This window comes from Chenopodium album, chromosome 22, assembly GCF_948465745.1.
Source record: "Chenopodium album chromosome 22, dcCheAlbu1.1, whole genome shotgun sequence".
Taxonomy (NCBI): domain Eukaryota; kingdom Viridiplantae; phylum Streptophyta; class Magnoliopsida; order Caryophyllales; family Amaranthaceae; genus Chenopodium; species Chenopodium album.
Window position 1 is genome coordinate 36,273,257 of NC_137855.1, and position 18,566 is coordinate 36,291,822.

An 18,566-nucleotide genomic window follows, 5' to 3' on the forward strand; every position below is an offset into this window, starting at 1 on the left:
AACACTTTCTTTAAAAAAGAAAGTATCAACAAACTACTCTAGTAGATAAAAAAAAAAAATATTGTCTCATTCACATTCACATTCACATCATGACCATTCCAAGTTAATTGATAAAGACATGCTTCAATGTATTTACATTCACATTTATTTAGCCACTTTTGCTAAACATAATTTCAAACCTACATATTTTCAATTATCGATGCTAAAGAATGATAAAAAAAAAAATTTATATTATACCATAGTACATACATGTCTAAATGTCATGGTTTCGATCCTTGCTAACTGAAGTGAAGGGGGGGGAATTTTTTTTTTTTAAAAAAAAATTATCCCCCCTTCTCAATTCCTCGTAAGTTTGACCTAACAAGGCCATTCTTTTACTGGGAAAAACAGCATAATTATGGCTAAAGACAAGTCAAAGTTATGATGGTTATGGATCTTATCGAATCGTGTCTTGTGTCATGATTGCATTTTTGTGCACTAAACCCATGAATGAACCCATTCGCTACCTGTCGTACCAAATTTTCAAAATGGTGGCTTGTGCTACCATACTAGGCCGTTCTTACCAAGCTATACGAGTACCTTACTATGATTCTCCCAAAAAATGACTTAGGCTCAATCAATTTCGATCTCGATAGGCGACATGCATATTAACGTGCCATGCTATACCTTCCTGGATCCTTCTTATTTCATGACGGGTTGTGTCGTGCCACACGCCAGCCCGACAAGTGCAATTTCTAATACGAGGTTAGACAAAACAGCGAGAGTAAATAACTAAGAGCCTGTTCTCATACGATTATTTTCAGTTCAGTTCAAGTCTAGTAAGTTTAGTTCAATTCAGCTCCCAATTTCCTTCTCTTATAAAATATTTATTTCAGTTCAGTTCAGTTCTAATAAGTTAAGTTATGTTTAATTCAGCCGAGTTTAGTCGAGAACAGGCCCTAAAACCACCACCGGTCCAACACTAGGCACTAGTTTCATCAATTATTCCCTTCTACCTTCTCCTTCCCTCTCCAACAAAACAATTCGATCGAATCCTCTAAAATGGATCTTCTCTGCAAAACCTACTCAAATAGTTCCGACGAAGAAGATGAACAACAAATCAAACCTTCCAAAATCATTCCTCCTCCATCGAAGCGACCCAAACCCTACCATCCAGTAATCCACAAACCCGTTTTTCAGGCTCCGAATCCCCAAATCGGAGCTCCGATTTCCAGTACTGGGAGGTACATCTCGAAGAGAGAGAAAGCTCTAATGGCTTCTGCTTCAATCGCTCATCCTGATCCTCCTCCTACCTTGCCTCCTTCACCTGGTATGATTTTTCTCAATTTTTGTAAATTTTTTGGTTATATTGAATTGATTGTTGTTGAAAACCTAGAATTGGAAAAAATTATGGATTTGGGGAAAAAATTACAGTTGTTGAGTTGCTGTTGATTGATTTATGTATTTTTATGGTTGTGCATGGAATTATTTTTGAGTTGTGATGTTGAAAGAGAATTGTTTGATGGAATGTGATTTCGAGTGTCGACGTTTTGTGTGTTTCTGACCAATTGTGAGATGATGAGGAAGATAGTTAACCGGAACGATGTTGATACTTCGGGGTTTTAGGGTTGAGAAATGAATGCCTAGTGATTAAGGTTGGATTGAATGGATTTCAGGTGCATTTTGGAAGAATTGGTGGTAGAGATGATATTGTAGATCGAGAGATACTTGTATAAGATTAGTACATAAGTTGAAGGAGGCTTGAAGTGATCGAGTGATGTATTTGGTGTCGCGTAGCAAATTTAATGTTTTTCTTAATTGTGTAATGGCTTGTTAGCTTTGAAGACTTTTCGATGTGTCTAATGGGACTTGGGTAAGTCCTTCAAATATCTGGGATTGGTCTAAAGCGGAACCTGCGAATCTTTAATGGCAATGCTGCCCCCTCTGTGACTGTGTCGTGGGATGAAGTCAACCTTTTAGCTTCTTTATAAGATTAGGTGGCTGGTGCTTTCCCAAACTATTCTATAGTGGAGATACAATTCATACAAAGGAATTGAACTTATTTGTATGTGTTTTCCTGTTACTTTGCGAGGACATCTTATCCTCTTGATGTCCTTTAGTTTAGCTGCTTCTTTAACATATTTGTTTTCTATAAAAAATAATCTTATACTGTTGTTCATCATATGGTTTTATTTAAAAGTCTATCTTTGAAATTTCTCTCCTTTAATCCCTTGATTCTCCCTTGTGTTACTTCCTCTTATGCCTCAATTGATATTTCCAAAGTTCAAGTCATTCTATCTCTCTTGTTATTTCTCTCCTTGACTTAAGAACCTAGTGCATTGAATAGAAATACAAACTATGGGCCTTTTTAGTTCACTAAAGATGAAATGAAAGAAATTGAGTTAATTAATTGATAGGGAATGATTCGAGAAAGGGAATAAAAATAAAAGTTTAGTTTTTACAAGGGAAATATGGGGCTAGAAAAGGAATGAAGTTCTGAAAGGGAGTTGCTAGGAAGCTAATCAAAAAGGGATATTGAGGACAGAAAATGAGTTCATTTTTACTTGAACATTCTTGATTCACATGTTATCTTCTCACACCTCTGTCTAGCCGACATTTTTACCAAATTCATTGATGTCCACGATGTCCTCACCACTATTTTCATCTCTCTTTATTACTTGCCATAACCACACTCTTCTTTCTATCCTGTTCATGCTCTTGGAATAAAATATGTGCTGCAGCAGCTATGATCTTGTTAGTATCTAGATTACTCATCATTAAGAACTGAAGTAACATCTTGGACATAAATACTGAGATGATAGCCATGTTATCTAACTTAATGCAATGACAAAGGCTGGACATTTTGATCTCTAGACCAGTGTTACCTGTGTTGGGGTATGCTTAGGTATGTGGAATGGGTATGGGAACACAAATCGTTTCCTAGGTTTTTTTTTAATTTTTTTTTATTTTTATTAATAATAAAAAAAATAGTATAAAAGTATACTGCTACACTGCGTACCACCAGGTAGCTTGAAACAATAGTAATCCTTTGCTTTCCTCCTCTTATACTTATTGCATCTAATCTGTCCCAACCCTTCTCCCTTCAACTACTTATTGCATAAATGAAAAATGACAAATGCACTTTTTTCACATTTACACTTAAGGAAGTAAGAGAGCTCCTAAATCACTGATTCCTCAGTTACAGTCTCACACTCACTGATCTATATTTGGCAGAAATGGGGAGTATTTCCTCAGCATATGTGCAGCCAGACATTTTGTTGTCTTTGAAGAAGCGAACAAATACATGTGCAGAGAAGAACAAATTACCCTTCAGGTTGTCTATTGGTTTACATGGACACGTGAAAGCAGTCAATGCTGTGCAGTGGTCAACAAGTCATGGTTAGTTATTGTTTCCTCTACTGGATTGGATTAAGTTAACCTTTCTTCATTTGATGCACTTTTATTTTATCAACTCGTTAAGGATTCCAATAGAATTTGATTTAATACAGCATTGTACGTAAGTTGGACTTAATTTACATTTAGCGTCATGACATTATCATTTTTGGCCAAGCGTCTACTATGCGCTTTTCTACCCCTGCTCTACATGAAGTAACCTCTCACTCTCTCGGCCAGTCACACATTCTCACTCTCATTTTCGAATAGTGATGGTTTTTGGCTATTTGATTGGAGCTTTAGTGAATCTATTCTTAAAGATAGGCCATTAGCAGCTGCTTATATGAATACATGTTGAGAAGTGAGAGTTAGAGTATAGGTTAAACTTGAATATGGGAAAAAAAGTTTAATTTTGCTAGTTGAGCCTCCTTATTGTCTTACTTTCCCAATAGCATATAAAATTCATTATTTATCATTAATATTAGATACCTTGATGCTTGATTTTGAAAAGCGCGACTCGGCGCGCCTAGGCGCAAGGCTCACAACCAGTAAAGCACAGGGTCCTACAAAAAGCGCACTCCTTAGTGCACCTCTACCAAGGCGCAAGGCGTTGCACCTACAACGCCTTTTGTTAAGACGAGAGAAAGAGAAGATCTAAGTTGAATTTATAGAAAAAACCAAAAAAAACTCCGAATTAAATCTTACCTAGCCTTTAATTCACAATGTCAAGCAAAAGCATTAAAGCAATTGAATCAATTAACTTTAATTTAGCCCCCAAATTGAAAACCCTAAATTTGAGAAACCCTAATTCACGATTTATTTAGCAATTGGAAGAATAAATCATTGCCTCTTAGATAGAGATCGCCGGCGAGCCTTCTCCGGTGGTTCACGACAACGGTGGTCGTCTCTCCAGTGACTTTCGTAGTTAGTAGTTACCTCATTTCTTTTGGATTTTAGCAGCCTAGTCATCTTGCAGATTGCAGTAATAACGTGCTGCTCTAACATTTTTTCCCAAACTTTTTTTTAATGGAGATTAAATATAAATTTTTTTTCTTCGAAAAAAGTGCGCCTTATATACAAAAGGCGTGCGCCTGAGCCTAACGCCTAGGCTCCAAGGACCTTTTGCGCCACGGTGCGCCTTTTAAAACTAAGCCTTGAAGATATTAATGAAAATAAGGATTTAGTGTGTAGGCTCGGAAGCGAGGCTACTTTAGCATCCACTATGATTTCATGGGTTTTATATTGACCTGGTAAAGGAAATATATAAGTTGCAAGGCTTTGAGACGTTTGAGTAGGAAGTTTGGACTCTTGGGCAATTGAAGAAACAATGCTTGGAAGTAGGTGGTTCACGAACCAAGATCGGACTAGATCGCCTACTTGACACGACCAGATATGTGTAACTTTTGGTGCAAAAGATGTGTTATGCCATGGTTTACTTTGGCAAATGAAATTATATGACAAAAAAAGTAGGTGTGACTTTTGGTGCTAAAGATGTGTTATGTTGTGTTTTACTTTGGCAAATGGAATTTGTGATGAAAAAAGTTGACAAGTAGAGGGGATTTAAGCTTGTAGAAAAATTTGTGCCGGTAGGGTAAACATGTATAAATGTATTGCCCCTTACAAAGTTGCTTAAAGAGCGTAATAGTAAATTTTCTTTTTATTTGGCTTAGCCTTTGGCAAGTAGATACTTATATATTATGCAAGTGGGCTTAAGTTTAACTTTCAATTGGAGGCAGAAGAAGAAGGCTTGTGATGTTCACATTCAAGGCATCTAATTACTCATGATCACTTGTATAAATGCATTCTTATATGTTTTATGACTTTGATTTTTGGTGTAGCAACTAAGAGTTTTAAAATAAAATATTAGGCAAAGATTTGTTAAGATTTTGTTAGTGTTAATAGTATTGCGGTCTCTTGCAGTTTTCATTTAGGGAAGACACTAGGCTATTTGACAATACATGAAAAAAAAAAAAAACGTTTATGAAATTACTTAAATCATGGAAATGATATGGAGTTGGCATACTTCTTTAAGAAACCAAACACAATATCACGACAAACCTTAAAATAATTGTTGCCTCATTCCGGGTTTTCAATATTGAAAATAATCTTACACATATTTCTTCATTTTGAGTTTTCAAAATTGTCTGATAGCTTCCCATAGTGTAATTCATCTGGAAGTTACTCCCCAGTGTTAGTTCTAAGTTCGATGTTTGGTATATGCCTCATGTCCTTAAAGAAGAGGTGGAATTCATGTTTCCTTTAAGAACAAAATTATTATCATGAATTATTGAGGTGCAACTATATCTAATCCCATGGCAATTCGACATGGTAATTATAAAGGAAGATTTATTGCAAGCAATTCAATAAATGTTTCGTTCTAGTAATGTTAATTTGGGGGGGGGGGGGGTGTAATATTTTACCAATTTTATTTCTAAACGATGGGGCTTTTGCTATGAATGTGTATCCTATCATGTTAAATTGACTTTTTCCTACAACTATCTTTCCTATGGTTTGAGTAACTCACATTCTTGTTTTTGAATTTTATCATCAACGGATTGGTAGGGGCTATAATAGAATAATTCATAGTAAGAGAGAAAATTCCACGTGGTAGTTTAACTTTATGGCAAGTCTTTCCCGTTTCTACCTCTCTACGCTTTCATTTCTCTTTTGTTGTCTTCAACACTTTTATAACTTAAAACTTTTAATTAACATGGAATTTGGTACTTTTGATTTTCTTTGACCTTTTCTTTTCTTTTTTTTTCTTTTTGGTTATAGGAGGTAACATAGATTAATTAGGCCCTAGCTGGGCTACAGAAGTAGCAGTACAAGGGATATTAGGGTGGCTAGGAGCCCATCAGAGTTAAGTTCACAGACATAGGTTCCATACATAAATGCCTAATCAAACCAACGTAGGGGTTTAAAGTACTAGAACTACTAGAGAAAGGAGTAGCAGCTCATAAAACATCATGCCCACCATGCACGGTTGGTGTGCTAGATTATGGGCTTGAGTCACCTGGCTTCTTAACACTTTGCACCCTTGTGTCTTGCATAAACTCCCTGCAAACGTGAGCAATATTAAAGTCCTTGTCTTTGATTTTGTGCACACCTGTAATACTAGTTACAACAATCTAGAATCAGAACATATATTCTCATCATTCCATTGTTGAAACTTAGTCCACGCAGCAGCGACAAGAATAGCCGTGAATTCAGCAAAATTGGCCTCCTTGAATTTTATTTCAAAACCCCCTTTCCACTCCTAAGGAGTGTAGGACATGCCTCCAATTCCCACCTCAAAGGTGTTGTGGTTAAAGGATGCATCAACTAGAATAGAAAACTGAGAAGAAATAAGGGGATGGATGAGCTTCACATAGGGATCACAATGGGTTGGGCTGGGTTAGGCATAAAAGAATTCAGCACAAAGCCATTTGACAGATTTAGGCATAGAGTCAAAGGGAGTGTTGATTTGGGAAAAGAACCAATTGTTTCTCCTCTTCTAGACTAGCCAGGGAGGGACCCAAAGGTGAGAGGACAAAATATGCCTTGGGTCAAATTGAAGCTGATCTAATCTCTAAGAGACCTCTGTTGGTAGGAGGCAGTAGCAAATCCTAGACTTTACAAGCCTTGGCAGTCTCTAGACCACTTGGCAGAAAGGGCACGAAGGAGAGATATGTACTCCCCTTCTATCAAAGGGCTGTTTGGTAGGGAGAGCATCATTAAAGGCTTGCCACGGAAACATTTTGATTTTAGGAGGGATTAGAGCAGTCCAAATGGACTCCCAAAGGTCTGAACAGAAAGAGGATCAAAACGATTTGTAGATAACCATGTCTGTCTATAGACAAAAGCATTAAAGGATTACCCATTGGCATGGGGACAAATTAGGTTATCCTTGGTGCCTCTAGAGTGATGTTGTGATGTTGTGGGAGATGCATAGAGGCCTGGGAGAAATCCTAACCTTGTGTGCTCCCCATTTGACCCATAGTTAGAGCCTCATCCTCAGATGAAAGGGGCTTTTGAATCAAGTTTCTAAGAGCACGAAAAGAACACCACTGGTTATATTTAAAAGAGAGATGAGAAATATGGCCCTCTACCTAGAAGAGGAGAAGAGTTGCCAAACCTTTCCCATTTCCCATTTCCCATATCCTGCTAGGTATGAGACCCTAGCTTGAAGCTTTTGGGAGCTTGCCTATTAGCAACATATTTTTAGAAGATCGCTCTGCAAGGCATCAATATTTAAGGGAGGGCATGTTAATCATGGTTCATTAGTAGTAACTTGTGGAATAAGCTAGAGGTTTGTTAGGAGGGATTTTCTATAAATAGGTCTCATTAGGAGGGAAGAGAGTATGTTGAACATTGAGTGGTTTGTTATTGGGAGAGAGTGGGCTTCCGACCACCCAAAACTCTCTTTTTTTAATTGAGAGGTTAATGGACCAGCTATCTGAGCATAGTGTGCTACGAACTTCCGGTAGTAACCGGTCAAACCGAGAAATCCCCTCAACTCCCTGAGGTTTCGTGGTATCTCCCACTCAAGGATGGATTTTACCTTGTCTCCATCCATTGAAACACCTTCTGCCGAAATTACATGGCCTAAATAGGCAATTTCCGATTTTCCAAATTCGCATTTCTTCATGTTGGCGTATAATTTGTGTTCCTCCAGCTTTTGCAAGACCAACTTCAAGTGATTCTCGTGTTCCCCAATTGCCTTGCTATATATCAAAATATCGTCAAAAAAGACTAGCACAAACTTCCTTAAATAGGGACGAAAGACATCGTTCATAAGAGATTGGAACGTTGCCGGTGCGTTGGTGAGCCCAAACGGCATTACCAAAAATTCGTAATGCCCCTCGTGAGTTCGGAAAGCAGTTTTATGCGTATCTTCCGGCTTAACTCGTATCTGATGATAGCCCGATTTAAGATCAAGCTTCGAAAACACCGTAGCCCCATGTAGCTCATCAAGTAACTCATCGATAACGGGAATCGGATATTTATCCGGCACCGTTTCCTTGTTCAAGGCCCGGTAATCAACACAAAACCGCCAAGAGCCGTCTTTTTTCTTCACTAGCAATACCGGACTTGAGAAAGGGCTCATCGAAGGCTTTATAATTCCGGTTTCGAGCATCTCGTGAATAAGCCTTTCGATCTCATCTTTTTGGGCTTGAGGATACCGGTAAGGACGGACACTAACCGGGTCAGATCCCCCCTTGAGATTAATGGAGTGCTCATGATCTCTTTTAGGAGGTAGACCATTGGGCATTTCAAACACCCCTTGAAACTGGCCCAACAACTTCTCCAAGTAAGGAGGTGGGCTTGCTGAACTTGGGCCTAATTTTGTGGATTCTGCCATATTTAATTCCACCAAAAGGCCTTGTTTTTCCTTCTTTAAAACTCTAAGCATGGCCTTCAACGTCACTTGAGTTTTCTCAAGTGTAGGGTCGCCGGTTAAAGTGACCGGAGTTCCGGCGATCGAGAACTTCATGACATGGGTCCGCCAATTTGTGACCACCGAGCCCAACTTTGCAAGCCATTGAATACCAAGGATGACTTCGGCACTTCCTAGTGAGAGCGGTAAGAAATCCTCCGTGATGGTCACCCCACCACTCAACTCCACCTTGACTCCCTTGCACACCCCACTCCCATGAACCAAGTCCCCGTTTCTTAATGAAACCGAGAAGTCTCTTCCTTGCACCACCTCAATCGCCACTTGTTCTATCACCGAAAGAGCTAAGAAATTATGAGTAGCCCCGGGATCTATCATCACCACAACCTCTTGACCTCGGATCACCCCACGTAATTTCATTGTTTTCGGGTTATGAATCCCAATCACGGCACAAAGTGATGCTTGCTCCTCGGAAGTAGTATCATCTACCACCTCTGGCCCTTCAATCTCAATCTCCTCTTCTCCTTCCGCCACTAGAAGTACACTAAGCTCCTTCCTCTTACACCGATGACCCACACCCCATCTCTCATCACACCGAAAGCACAAGCCTCTTGCCCTCCTCTCTTGTAATTCAAACTCGGTAAGCCTTCTTGTTCCTCCCGTTGACCCTTGACGTTGACCATGAGTAGCACGATTCATGTTCACTGATCCTTGAGACTCAGGGGCCTTGGGCCAAGTTTTGGGCGGCCCACTTCCACTGCTGCTGGCAGCCCATAAGTGGAGATTAATCCTCCCTTGTTCATGGACTGGTGAATGGGTTGGTCAGAAGAGCCACTCAGCATTGGGCTCGAATTTGAAGGCCCACTATTCGCCACCCCTTTCCAGCCACCCATGATCCGTTTTCCTTGTTGGACCCGATTTTTCTCCTCAATCCGGCCCGCCATCTCCATAGCCTTCTCTAATGTGGACGGATTCAAGAGCCTTAACTCTGACTTCACCTCCTCCCTCAAGCCTATGATAAACTGCCCTAACATCAAACTTTCCGGCACATCTTCAAGTGGCGCCGCCATCTCTATGAAGCGCCGGCGATACTCCGCCACCGTTCCCACCTGTTCAACGGCCAACCATTGTTCGTGTAAGGTTCCGACGTGAGAGGGTCGGAACTCATTGAGGACCCGCTGTTTGAGATCCGGCCATCCATAAAACGGTCGCCTCTTTTGTTCCCATTGGAACCATTTCAAAGCCGCCCCATCCATAGCCACCACCGTGGCTTCCATTTTCTCTCTCTCCGACAATCGGTAAAACTCAAAGAACATCTCCACCTGAGCGGTCCAACTATCCGGGTCAGTGCCTTCGAAAACGGGCATATCCAATTTGCGGTGTTTCCACTGTGCTCCGCCGCCTCCTCCGCCGCCGTCGCGCCACCCGTTATCAGGTGGATGCCACCCTGGTTCGTCAAAGGTTCTCGGCCCCTGAGGGGGTTCGGACCCTTTCCATCTCCGGGTGAGAGGTATTCTCCCCCACCACCGGCTGCTCTAGGGGTTGTAACACTGGTTGCGACGGTTGTTGGTTTTGGGGTTGCACGAACTTCAATTTCTCCAGTTCCTCCTGAAGTTTCGTGAATTTGCCGCGGTCTAAGGTGGCCTGAGTGTTCACGGTGGCGCGGAATTGCTCTAGGCGTTCCTCTAGGCGATTGACGGTGTTCGCCACCACCTCCTCCGTTTTCTTCCTCTCCTTCTCGATTTCCTTGCGCTCCTCTTCCATGGCCGCCTTAATGGCCGCCGCTACGGCGCGCGTGAGGTTGTCTTCTTGGGGTTGCAACTTCTCTTGTATGAGAGTTAGTGCTTCTTCTATGGCGGTGAGGCGCTGCGGTAAGTCTCCTTCCATGGCTGGTCTGATTCGATTTTTTTTTTTTTTTTTTTTTTTTTTTTTTTTTAAATTCTGGGTTGGCGGCACCGGCGGTCGCAGGACCACCGCTCTGATACCAACTGTTATGTACTGAATTCGAGCAATGTAAATTGCACAATTGAAATGAGAATTGAGAATGAAAGCTTGAGTATTTTGATTGATTGAAGGACGATTACAAAAGGATAAACATAACTTGAGGTTATGACTCTCTCTAGTAGCTTGAGGCTACAAGTCTCTCTAAGATTAACTCACGAATTTCTGGATAAATTCTACTACTGCTAATACTACCATACATATACTCAAGGCTTAAATCAAACATGTGATAATCATTAACTAAAATAGAAACCCATAGAAGGCATGATTAAAGAGGGCTGCTTCCTTTCCCAAACTTCCTTTTAATTATCTTTGTCATGTTGCTCCTTGGTGCTGCTATCCCTTGACCCCCTGCTGCCCCAACTTAGCGCGCCTCGTATACACCAAAAGTGGTGGTTGACTTGCGGTGTTGACTTCATTGACCCAATCTATAACAAAGTGCTGGTTCTTCATAAGCTCTTAGGCGGTAAAGAATTGTAAGGAGAATCAATGAAAGAAAACACTTGGTACGTAGATGAGGTGCATTACCATTATAATCTAAATGGGATGTCTTAAAAAGTCACAAATAAATTACTTTGAAACTCACTGCCCTTGATCTATGATATGAATACCAATCGGGCAGTTAATCTGAATGTGATCAATTCTGTACTAGATGAACGTGCTTCAAATGTTGTTATTTATATACTATATTTGAGCTTTGATGCTTCAAAATTTTGCCTCATGAGGTTTTTTATTATTTGTTCATCAAATCTAGCGTACAGCCCACCTTTTAGCATCTGCTGGAATGGATAATTTTGTCTACATATGGAATGTATGGAGTGAGCAACATAAAAAAGCACGTGTATTTAGTTTTCATAATGCGGCTGTGAAAGATGTGAGGTGGTCACCTCAGGGACAGTTCATTCTTTCTTGTGGCTATGATTGCTCATCAAGGTTGGTTGACGTTGAGAAGGGTATGGAAACTCAGAATTTTACAGAAGACCAGGCTGTTACAGCTATTAAGTTTCATCCTCACAACTCCAATCTGTTTCTCTCGGGTGGATCTAAGGGCCTCCTGAAATTGTGGGATATTCGAGCAGGAAAGGTGGTTCATGAGTATGTAAGACGTCTGGGACCAATACTTGATGTTGAATTCATGAACGATGGCAAGCAATTTATCTCTTCAAGCGATGTGTCCCAAACCAATCTTAGTGAGAACTCTCTCATTGTCTGGGATGTTTCTCGGGAGGTGCCTCTGTCCAATCAGGTAGCACTTTAGCTTCTTATTTGTCCTTTTCTTTTGTATCTGGGAACATCTCTAGTTGTTTGAAAGTTTTTGAATGCTCACAAAGTGTATGTCTAGGGGGCTTTGCTCTCTTTGTTTTCGCTTGAGAAAATCCAGTTTGTAACTTGTTTCAGTCCATTATTTCTTTGTTCACAGGTTTATGTGGAAGCTTATACATGCCCTTGCGTTAGATGTCATCCTTTCAAACCTTCATTTGTTGCTCAGTCAAATGGAAACTATATTGCTATCTTCTCCACAAAACATCCATTCAGACTAGATAAGTACAAGAGGTATGAATCACATGACGTTTTTGGTTTTCCTGTCAAGTGTTGTTTCAACTTGGATGGTGAAATTCTTGCCTCTGGTTCCTCGGATGGTGAAATATATTTTTACAGTGTCAGATCATCCAATCTCATAAAGAAAGTAAAAGCTTATAATCAGCCATGCACAGATGTTGCTTTTCATCCCGTAATCCCAAATGTTATTGCTTGCTGTAGTTGGGGTGGAGAAGTTTCCGTGTTTGAATGAAGCTATCAAATTTGCCCTGTCAACTGCAGTTTTGGCTGCATAGCTTTTTCCTTTGTAGTTCAGCCTGACTATCTAAAATTAAATAGAGTTTGCTAGTCTTATATGGAAAAAGAAAACAATCTATCCCGATGCTTGTTTGATGTCGTCCACATGAACCTGGTTATCTGTTTCTTTCTTTCTTTACTTTTTTTTATTATTTATTTTTAATTTGTGAATATTCTTATTATAGCTTTTATATATCTTACAAGCTATCTAAAAAAATACAGAAACCAAACAAGATTCAAGTAGTGCCTATAATAAATGATTCTGGGTTCAGGAGAATTGTAGATGATGATGGACTTATGCCTGTGTCGAAATTTTGTCAAAATAAATAAATAAATAAAGCCTGTGTCGAAATGGAATCCTCACAGCATGAACTCAACATAATATCCTTTTGCGGTTTTGCCTGTGCTGAAATGGAATTCTCACAGCATGAACACAACATAAAATAGATGGAATCTGTCATGACTCATGAGTTTGATATGTTTTCAGTTCTTCATGACTAATCTCTTGGCGTTGATTTAACACCTAAGAATCCTAGGATCCTTGCTCCGAAAATGAGTATGTTATTTAGGTGAAGATATTTTGAACTTGTATTATCCGTATTGGTTTGAGCCTTTGAGGTATTCATCATAGGGTAAGGAGATGATGGTTGACATAATTTCTTTTGGTATTTTTTACGCTTAATTTGTTATCCCTTTACCACTTTTTTTTTTTTTTTTTTTTTTTTTTTTTTTTTTTTTTTTTTTTTTTTTTTTTTTTTTTTTTTAGGCAGTGGTGAAAATGAGTTACAAGAAACTTAAATACCCACTACATCTGGTATATATTTCCAGTTCGTGGGTGTGGATACGACACTAGCAGACTTACAATATTGAGACACAAGTTCATGACTGACTCAAAGACGTTACTCTAAAAATACAAGTACCATAACTAACATTCGAAGCAAACTTTTTTAGGTAGGGTTGGGGATCAGCTTTTGGGGTGGGGGGGGGGGGGTTTACATTCTTCCTCTTCTTACCAATATGGGACCTGCAACAAGAAAACAAATTAGTAGAGATGGTAGGGACACACTACTTGGGACTGTCCTTCTTCTCTTTCCCTCCTTCCAATGTCGAGGAGCCTTCTTTGTAGCTGAATGTCGACTCATCCTCCTTGAATTGTCCTTGGACTTGCATTGAAAATGGAGATTGTTGGAGCTTGTAGTAGATATACTAGATGAGATAGCAGTGACTTCCATTGAAGAGTGAACCTCTTCTTTTCGCTCAACATCACTTGAAATTCTGTTTAGGGTATGTGCTGAACACTTCTCCTTTGTCCCATCTATAACCTCCTGTGTCTCTTCTTGGCTTCCCTTGCCTTTTTCAAAGCTCGAATTTGAGTTGGCTCGTTCTGTGCTACCGGAGGCTTCACTGCCTTTACCACTAGGTAAGAACCTGACCTTGGGTCGAAATAATGGATGGATTTCCCACGAGCTAACAATTCGTAATCCTTCTTGGAGGTTGAGATAATGGAGCCCCGCCTCTGTCAGTTCCGAAACCGGTATTTGGGCTCCGCGAGATCGGCAACATTACCGTTATCCCTTTACCTTATTTTCATTCACTTTCCCCTAAAGTCTTCTAAGTTGATTCCCCGACCCCCTCTTACTAGTATTAACATTCTCTTTCCCAACTAATTACCCCTTCTCTCACTTTCCTCTCCAACCCTGTAACTCGAAAACCACCCATCAAATTTCTGACCAACAATCGTCCTCCAATCACTCGTATTAATCTTTGCTCTCTCCTTGGAACCTTTGCCCCCCTCCAGCCACCCATCGGCCATTGCCATCCACCACTACCCACAACCCCCTATCTCTCTTCTTTGGTTCCCCCTTTTCTTTCCAATTTCATGCCCCATAGATCTTGTACAGTGTACATGACAACTTAATAATTTGTAGTTTATCACTATTATGCAAAATTTGAAACAAGGTTCATCATTTATACAATTCTTCATGTCAGAAAATACTACTTAGTATTTAATAATAATATTAGACACTTGTTTTTGAACCAAATAAACAAAGTAAGAAATTTTTTATCCTGTTTTTGAAACAAAATCAAACATGTAACCCTTTTTCCTGTTTTCTATTTACTTTCATTCTGTGCACAAATCAAACGCCAGTCAATAATACAGTTCATGACGTTGGTGTTTATCATCTGGATTTCATCTTGTTAACTATTGATCATGCTCTTATCAAAGCTGTTTAATTAAAGTGTATTTGAGTTGTTGCTCTTTTATTCATTTGAGTAGAAAAAAGGGAATACTGGTATTTTGGGTTTATTAATTAGTCGTTAAATATGTGTTTTAGCTTATTAATGATTTAGTTAAATAATTTGTATCTTTTCTACCTCCAGTCTTCATTTCCTATGTGAACGTCATCTTATAAAAATGGAAAATTCTACACTATAACCCTCAGGTGTTGGCTTTTCCAAGCTGTGCCCCTCACTTTGAAAAGTTCCACGCTGTAACCTGCAGGTCCCACATGTGATTACGCTGTGCCCTTGCCGTTATCTCTCCGTTACAACGTTCCGTTAGTTTTCCCTTTCCAACAAAATAACGTTGGAAAGGGTTAATTTTGGTGGGAAATTTTCCCTCCACAAGCAGAGTACTCCACCTTCCTCCTTAAATAACCCTTCTTCTTCTCTGTTTTCCACATTATTTGGTTTGAATTTTTTTTTTTTTTATGTTTATTGCAAAATTCTCACGCAAGCATCATGTCAAGTTCTCGTTCTTCTTTTCAATAGAAATCGAGTTGTGCGCTCCAGTTCATGCCTCCACGATGCCGTTTCAATCCTCCGAAATTAGCGAAGATAAAAATATCGACAACAAATCGCAACCCAGGGAAAGTGTTTTTTAAGTGCAACGACTGTGGTTTCTTCAAATGTCTGGATGAAGGTGATATTCAAGGACTGGGCAATATTCAAGGACTGGGCAATATGCAGACTAGTGATATTGCAGTTGTTGTAGACAAATTAGGTGATTTGATTAGTTACTTTAAGGATGTATTTAAAATAGGGGTTTTTATGTATTTCATGTTGTTGTTGATTATCTTGATTAAAGTTGGGTGATTTGATAGGATTGATGTAATTGGCAAAAATCTCAGCTTTATTATGTAACAACATTTGAAGTAATGTAAGAAATAATTGTGGTTGAATGTCAAATAATGTGCATTGCAGTATTATAAGATCCAATTAAGATGAGAAAATTAAAGGAGCATTGCATAGCAAAGATAATATCAGGTTCAGCATTTGTTACATCCAAAAAATTATCACTCCCACATAATTACATAATAATAAAATCCAAAAAATTTACCCCTTCCCTACTTAATTAGCTGAAACGTATTCCCAAAATATAACTCCATGATTTTCTTAACAATTATACCCAAACTAAAGAAACATGCAAAAGACCATATCACTTTGGATAAAATTAGAGCATGGACAGCCTCTTCAGAATTTTCCTTCTTTTTGGGCTGATGTAGCCTTCCTCATTGTTTGTTGCTGTTGTAGTGTTTGGTTCTGGTTGAGTGGAAGCTTCTGCATGGGTTGTTGTTGGTCTGCTTCTGGTTCTTGGGTTGGTGGTGGAAGGCACAGGTTGGCTGGAGCAGGCTCTGGGAACATGTACTTGGGCAGATGCTTGACTGACCATCATTTCTATCAAGTTGCCATCATCTGCATCTTGAGAGCTTGAATGCCTTGTGCTCTTTCTTGCCTTTGCAGCTTCTTTGGTCTTGAACACTCCTGCTTTCTCTAGCATTTCCTTCTTAGTAGGTCCACCCTTGCAAGTCAAAGTATTATGTCCAAATTGCTTACAGTTCCTACATTGGACAGTTGAGCTCCTCTTACCTTTTCTTTGTTCCCCCTCCTCTCTCTTCCTGTTCCTAGAGGGTCTGCCAACACTCCTTTTCATAGTTGGGGGGATTAGTTTAGGCACATCTAGGTCAGGCCAATGTTGTGGATCAGGTATGGGCAAGATATTGCCTTTGTAGGCTGCCTTGTACCTAGAAACAGAGTACCATTCACTTACAAAATCCAAAGGGTCTTTCCCATCATGAAGTATAGCTCTTACTCCATGTCTGCAAGGAATTCCTTCAATTTGCCACCTACCACAGACACAACTTTTAGTGTTTAGAGAGACTGGGAGCATGCTTCTACCATCTGACACCTCAAACTCTCCCCTCCCTGATGGATATGCATGACAGAGTCTTGACTCCCTCCTCACCACCCTAACTCTCTCCCTGATATTTGGACACACTCCCTCATCCTTCCATTGCTCTGACAGTTGTTGTCTGGTAGCATGTCTGACCATAGCAATTCTTCTGACACCTGATCATACAAAGATAAATTAGTATCATATGCCTAATTTAATACTACATTGCCTAAAAGTAAGTGGTTTCTTTGCACCTTTTAGCAGAGTTAAAATAGGGTATGTCCTGTCAACTCCTATGGTGTTGTTGAAGCTCTCCACAAAGTTGTTGGTGTTCTCATCACAGCACAAGCTTGGGTCAAACTTGAACTTTGTCCATCTCTCTAGAGGACCAAGGTCTTTGAACCATTTTACAGCTCCAAGACCTGCTGCTTTCTGAACTTGCTTGAGAGCCTTTTTGAAACTAAATGCTGAATAAGCATTAGTCATAGCCCAGAAAAGTTTGTGCATCACCACACCAGGATACACAGTCTTGAAGTTCTTGCATAAATGCCTTGCACAATACCTTCTGTCACAAGTTGGCCACACTTGATCCAATGATGGATCAATTCCCTAGACATAAACACACAAGGAAAGTTAGTACACAATTATTACAGGAATGAAATTAAGTGAAGTAGAGGTAGTGGCTACACCTTCTGTCTATCACTCATAATGGTCCAATCATCTCTTCCAGTCTGAGTGAGGATGTTCTTCAGGTGAGTAAAGAACCAACTCCAGCTGCTTTTATTTTCTGAGTCAACCACAGCAACTGCAAAGGGGAATATCTCATTATTCCCATCTAATGAGACAGCAGAGAGGAGCATTCCACCATAGTTGCCTTTCAGGTGGCAACCATCCACACCCACTAACCCCCTATAACCAGTTATGACTCCATTGAACTGAGCAGCAAAACTTATGAATATGCATTTGAATTGAAGAGCTCTCTGAGGTTGTTGTAGAGTTTTCCAAAAACAAAATGCTATAGAACCTTGGTTCCTGTCCTTAATCATTTCACAGTAGCCTGGTAGCTGCCCATAAGAATCATCATGTCCACCTTGTATCATCTCCATAGCCAAACCCTTCATCTTGTATAAGCTTGATTTTGCCATTCTCACACCAAATTTCTCCCACAACAAGTTATTAAGTGCTGTACCTCTAATATCAGGTGTAGCCCATATATCTTCTATCAGTTTCTGAGCTGCCCAAGCACAGGTGACCATTGGGTTGTTAACCATATTCAAATCACAAGAATGGCCATTCTGTATGCTTTTTATAGCCCAAGTACAACCATCAATCAACACACTTGCATGAATTCTCCAGCTACATCTACTATCAGCACACTCAGCTGTGTATCTATGTTGCTCTGATTTCCTAACCACCAAGCTAAAACCTTCCTGCACACAGTAATCTCTAAGGGCATCCTTGAAATGATCCCTATCTACAAACAACTGCCAAGGTTTTAACCTAATCATTCCTAGCTATGCATCATCAAATAGCTCCCCATTCCTATATAGCCTACTCACATAATCACCTGCATCCTCATACACAGCCTCATTGCACCTAAATGGCTCCCAATTACCATCTACAAAATTCTGATTAAGCAAATCCATTGGGTTCTCTTCATCTAAATCTTCCTCACTAAGCACATCTTCCTCTTCATCCTCTACTGGTGGTTGATACTCACCATCAGAGTCACTCCCTGAACCAGTATCCTCATCAGAACCACTCCCTAACTCAATCTGTCCAGGCTGAACATCTACTTCTGCAACCCTC

General features: G+C 39.9%; 2 protein-coding genes across 2 annotated transcripts; one reads left to right on the forward strand and one right to left on the reverse strand.

Annotated features, from left to right (window-relative positions):
* The first annotated feature begins 987 nt into the window (after nucleotides 1-987).
* Nucleotides 988-12,897, forward strand: LOC145605747 (uncharacterized). The gene is made up of 4 exons (XM_081661817.1): nucleotides 988-1,309; nucleotides 3,214-3,378; nucleotides 11,509-11,993; nucleotides 12,168-12,897. The coding sequence occupies exons 1-4, from the start codon at nucleotides 1,042-1,044 to the stop codon at nucleotides 12,537-12,539; spliced, it is 1,290 nt and encodes a 429-aa protein (XP_081517943.1). The 5' UTR covers nucleotides 988-1,041; the 3' UTR covers nucleotides 12,540-12,897.
* Nucleotides 12,898-16,037: 3,140 nt separating this feature from the next.
* LOC145604285 (uncharacterized) lies at nucleotides 16,038-18,265 on the reverse strand. Its single transcript, XM_081660213.1, has 3 exons — nucleotides 17,447-18,265; nucleotides 16,982-17,366; nucleotides 16,038-16,933 (listed from the first exon to the last, which is right to left on the reverse strand). Exons 1-3 carry the CDS (start codon nucleotides 18,263-18,265, stop codon nucleotides 16,038-16,040), a joined length of 2,100 nt encoding a protein of 699 aa, XP_081516339.1.
* Nucleotides 18,266-18,566: the final 301 nt, after the last annotated feature.

Bases quoted from the DNA above. Each gene is read 5' to 3' on its own strand.
- LOC145605747 (XM_081661817.1), top strand. From the start codon at position 1,042: ATGGATCTTCTCTGCAAAACCTACTCAAATAGTTCCGACGAAGAAGAT. The intron at 3,379-11,508 runs GTTAGTTATTGT...TCTAGCGTACAG, and splicing joins GCAGTGGTCAACAAGTCATG to CCCACCTTTTAGCATCTGCT. The intron at 11,994-12,167 runs GTAGCACTTTAG...CTTTGTTCACAG, and splicing joins AGGTGCCTCTGTCCAATCAG to GTTTATGTGGAAGCTTATAC.
- LOC145604285 (XM_081660213.1), bottom strand. From the start codon at position 18,265: ATGATTAGGTTAAAACCTTGGCAGTTGTTTGTAGATAGGGATCATTTC. The intron at 17,367-17,446 runs GTGTAGCCACTA...GTTTATGTCTAG, and splicing joins TTATGAGTGATAGACAGAAG to GGAATTGATCCATCATTGGA. The intron at 16,934-16,981 runs GTAGTATTAAAT...TTGTATGATCAG, and splicing joins ACCACTTACTTTTAGGCAAT to GTGTCAGAAGAATTGCTATG.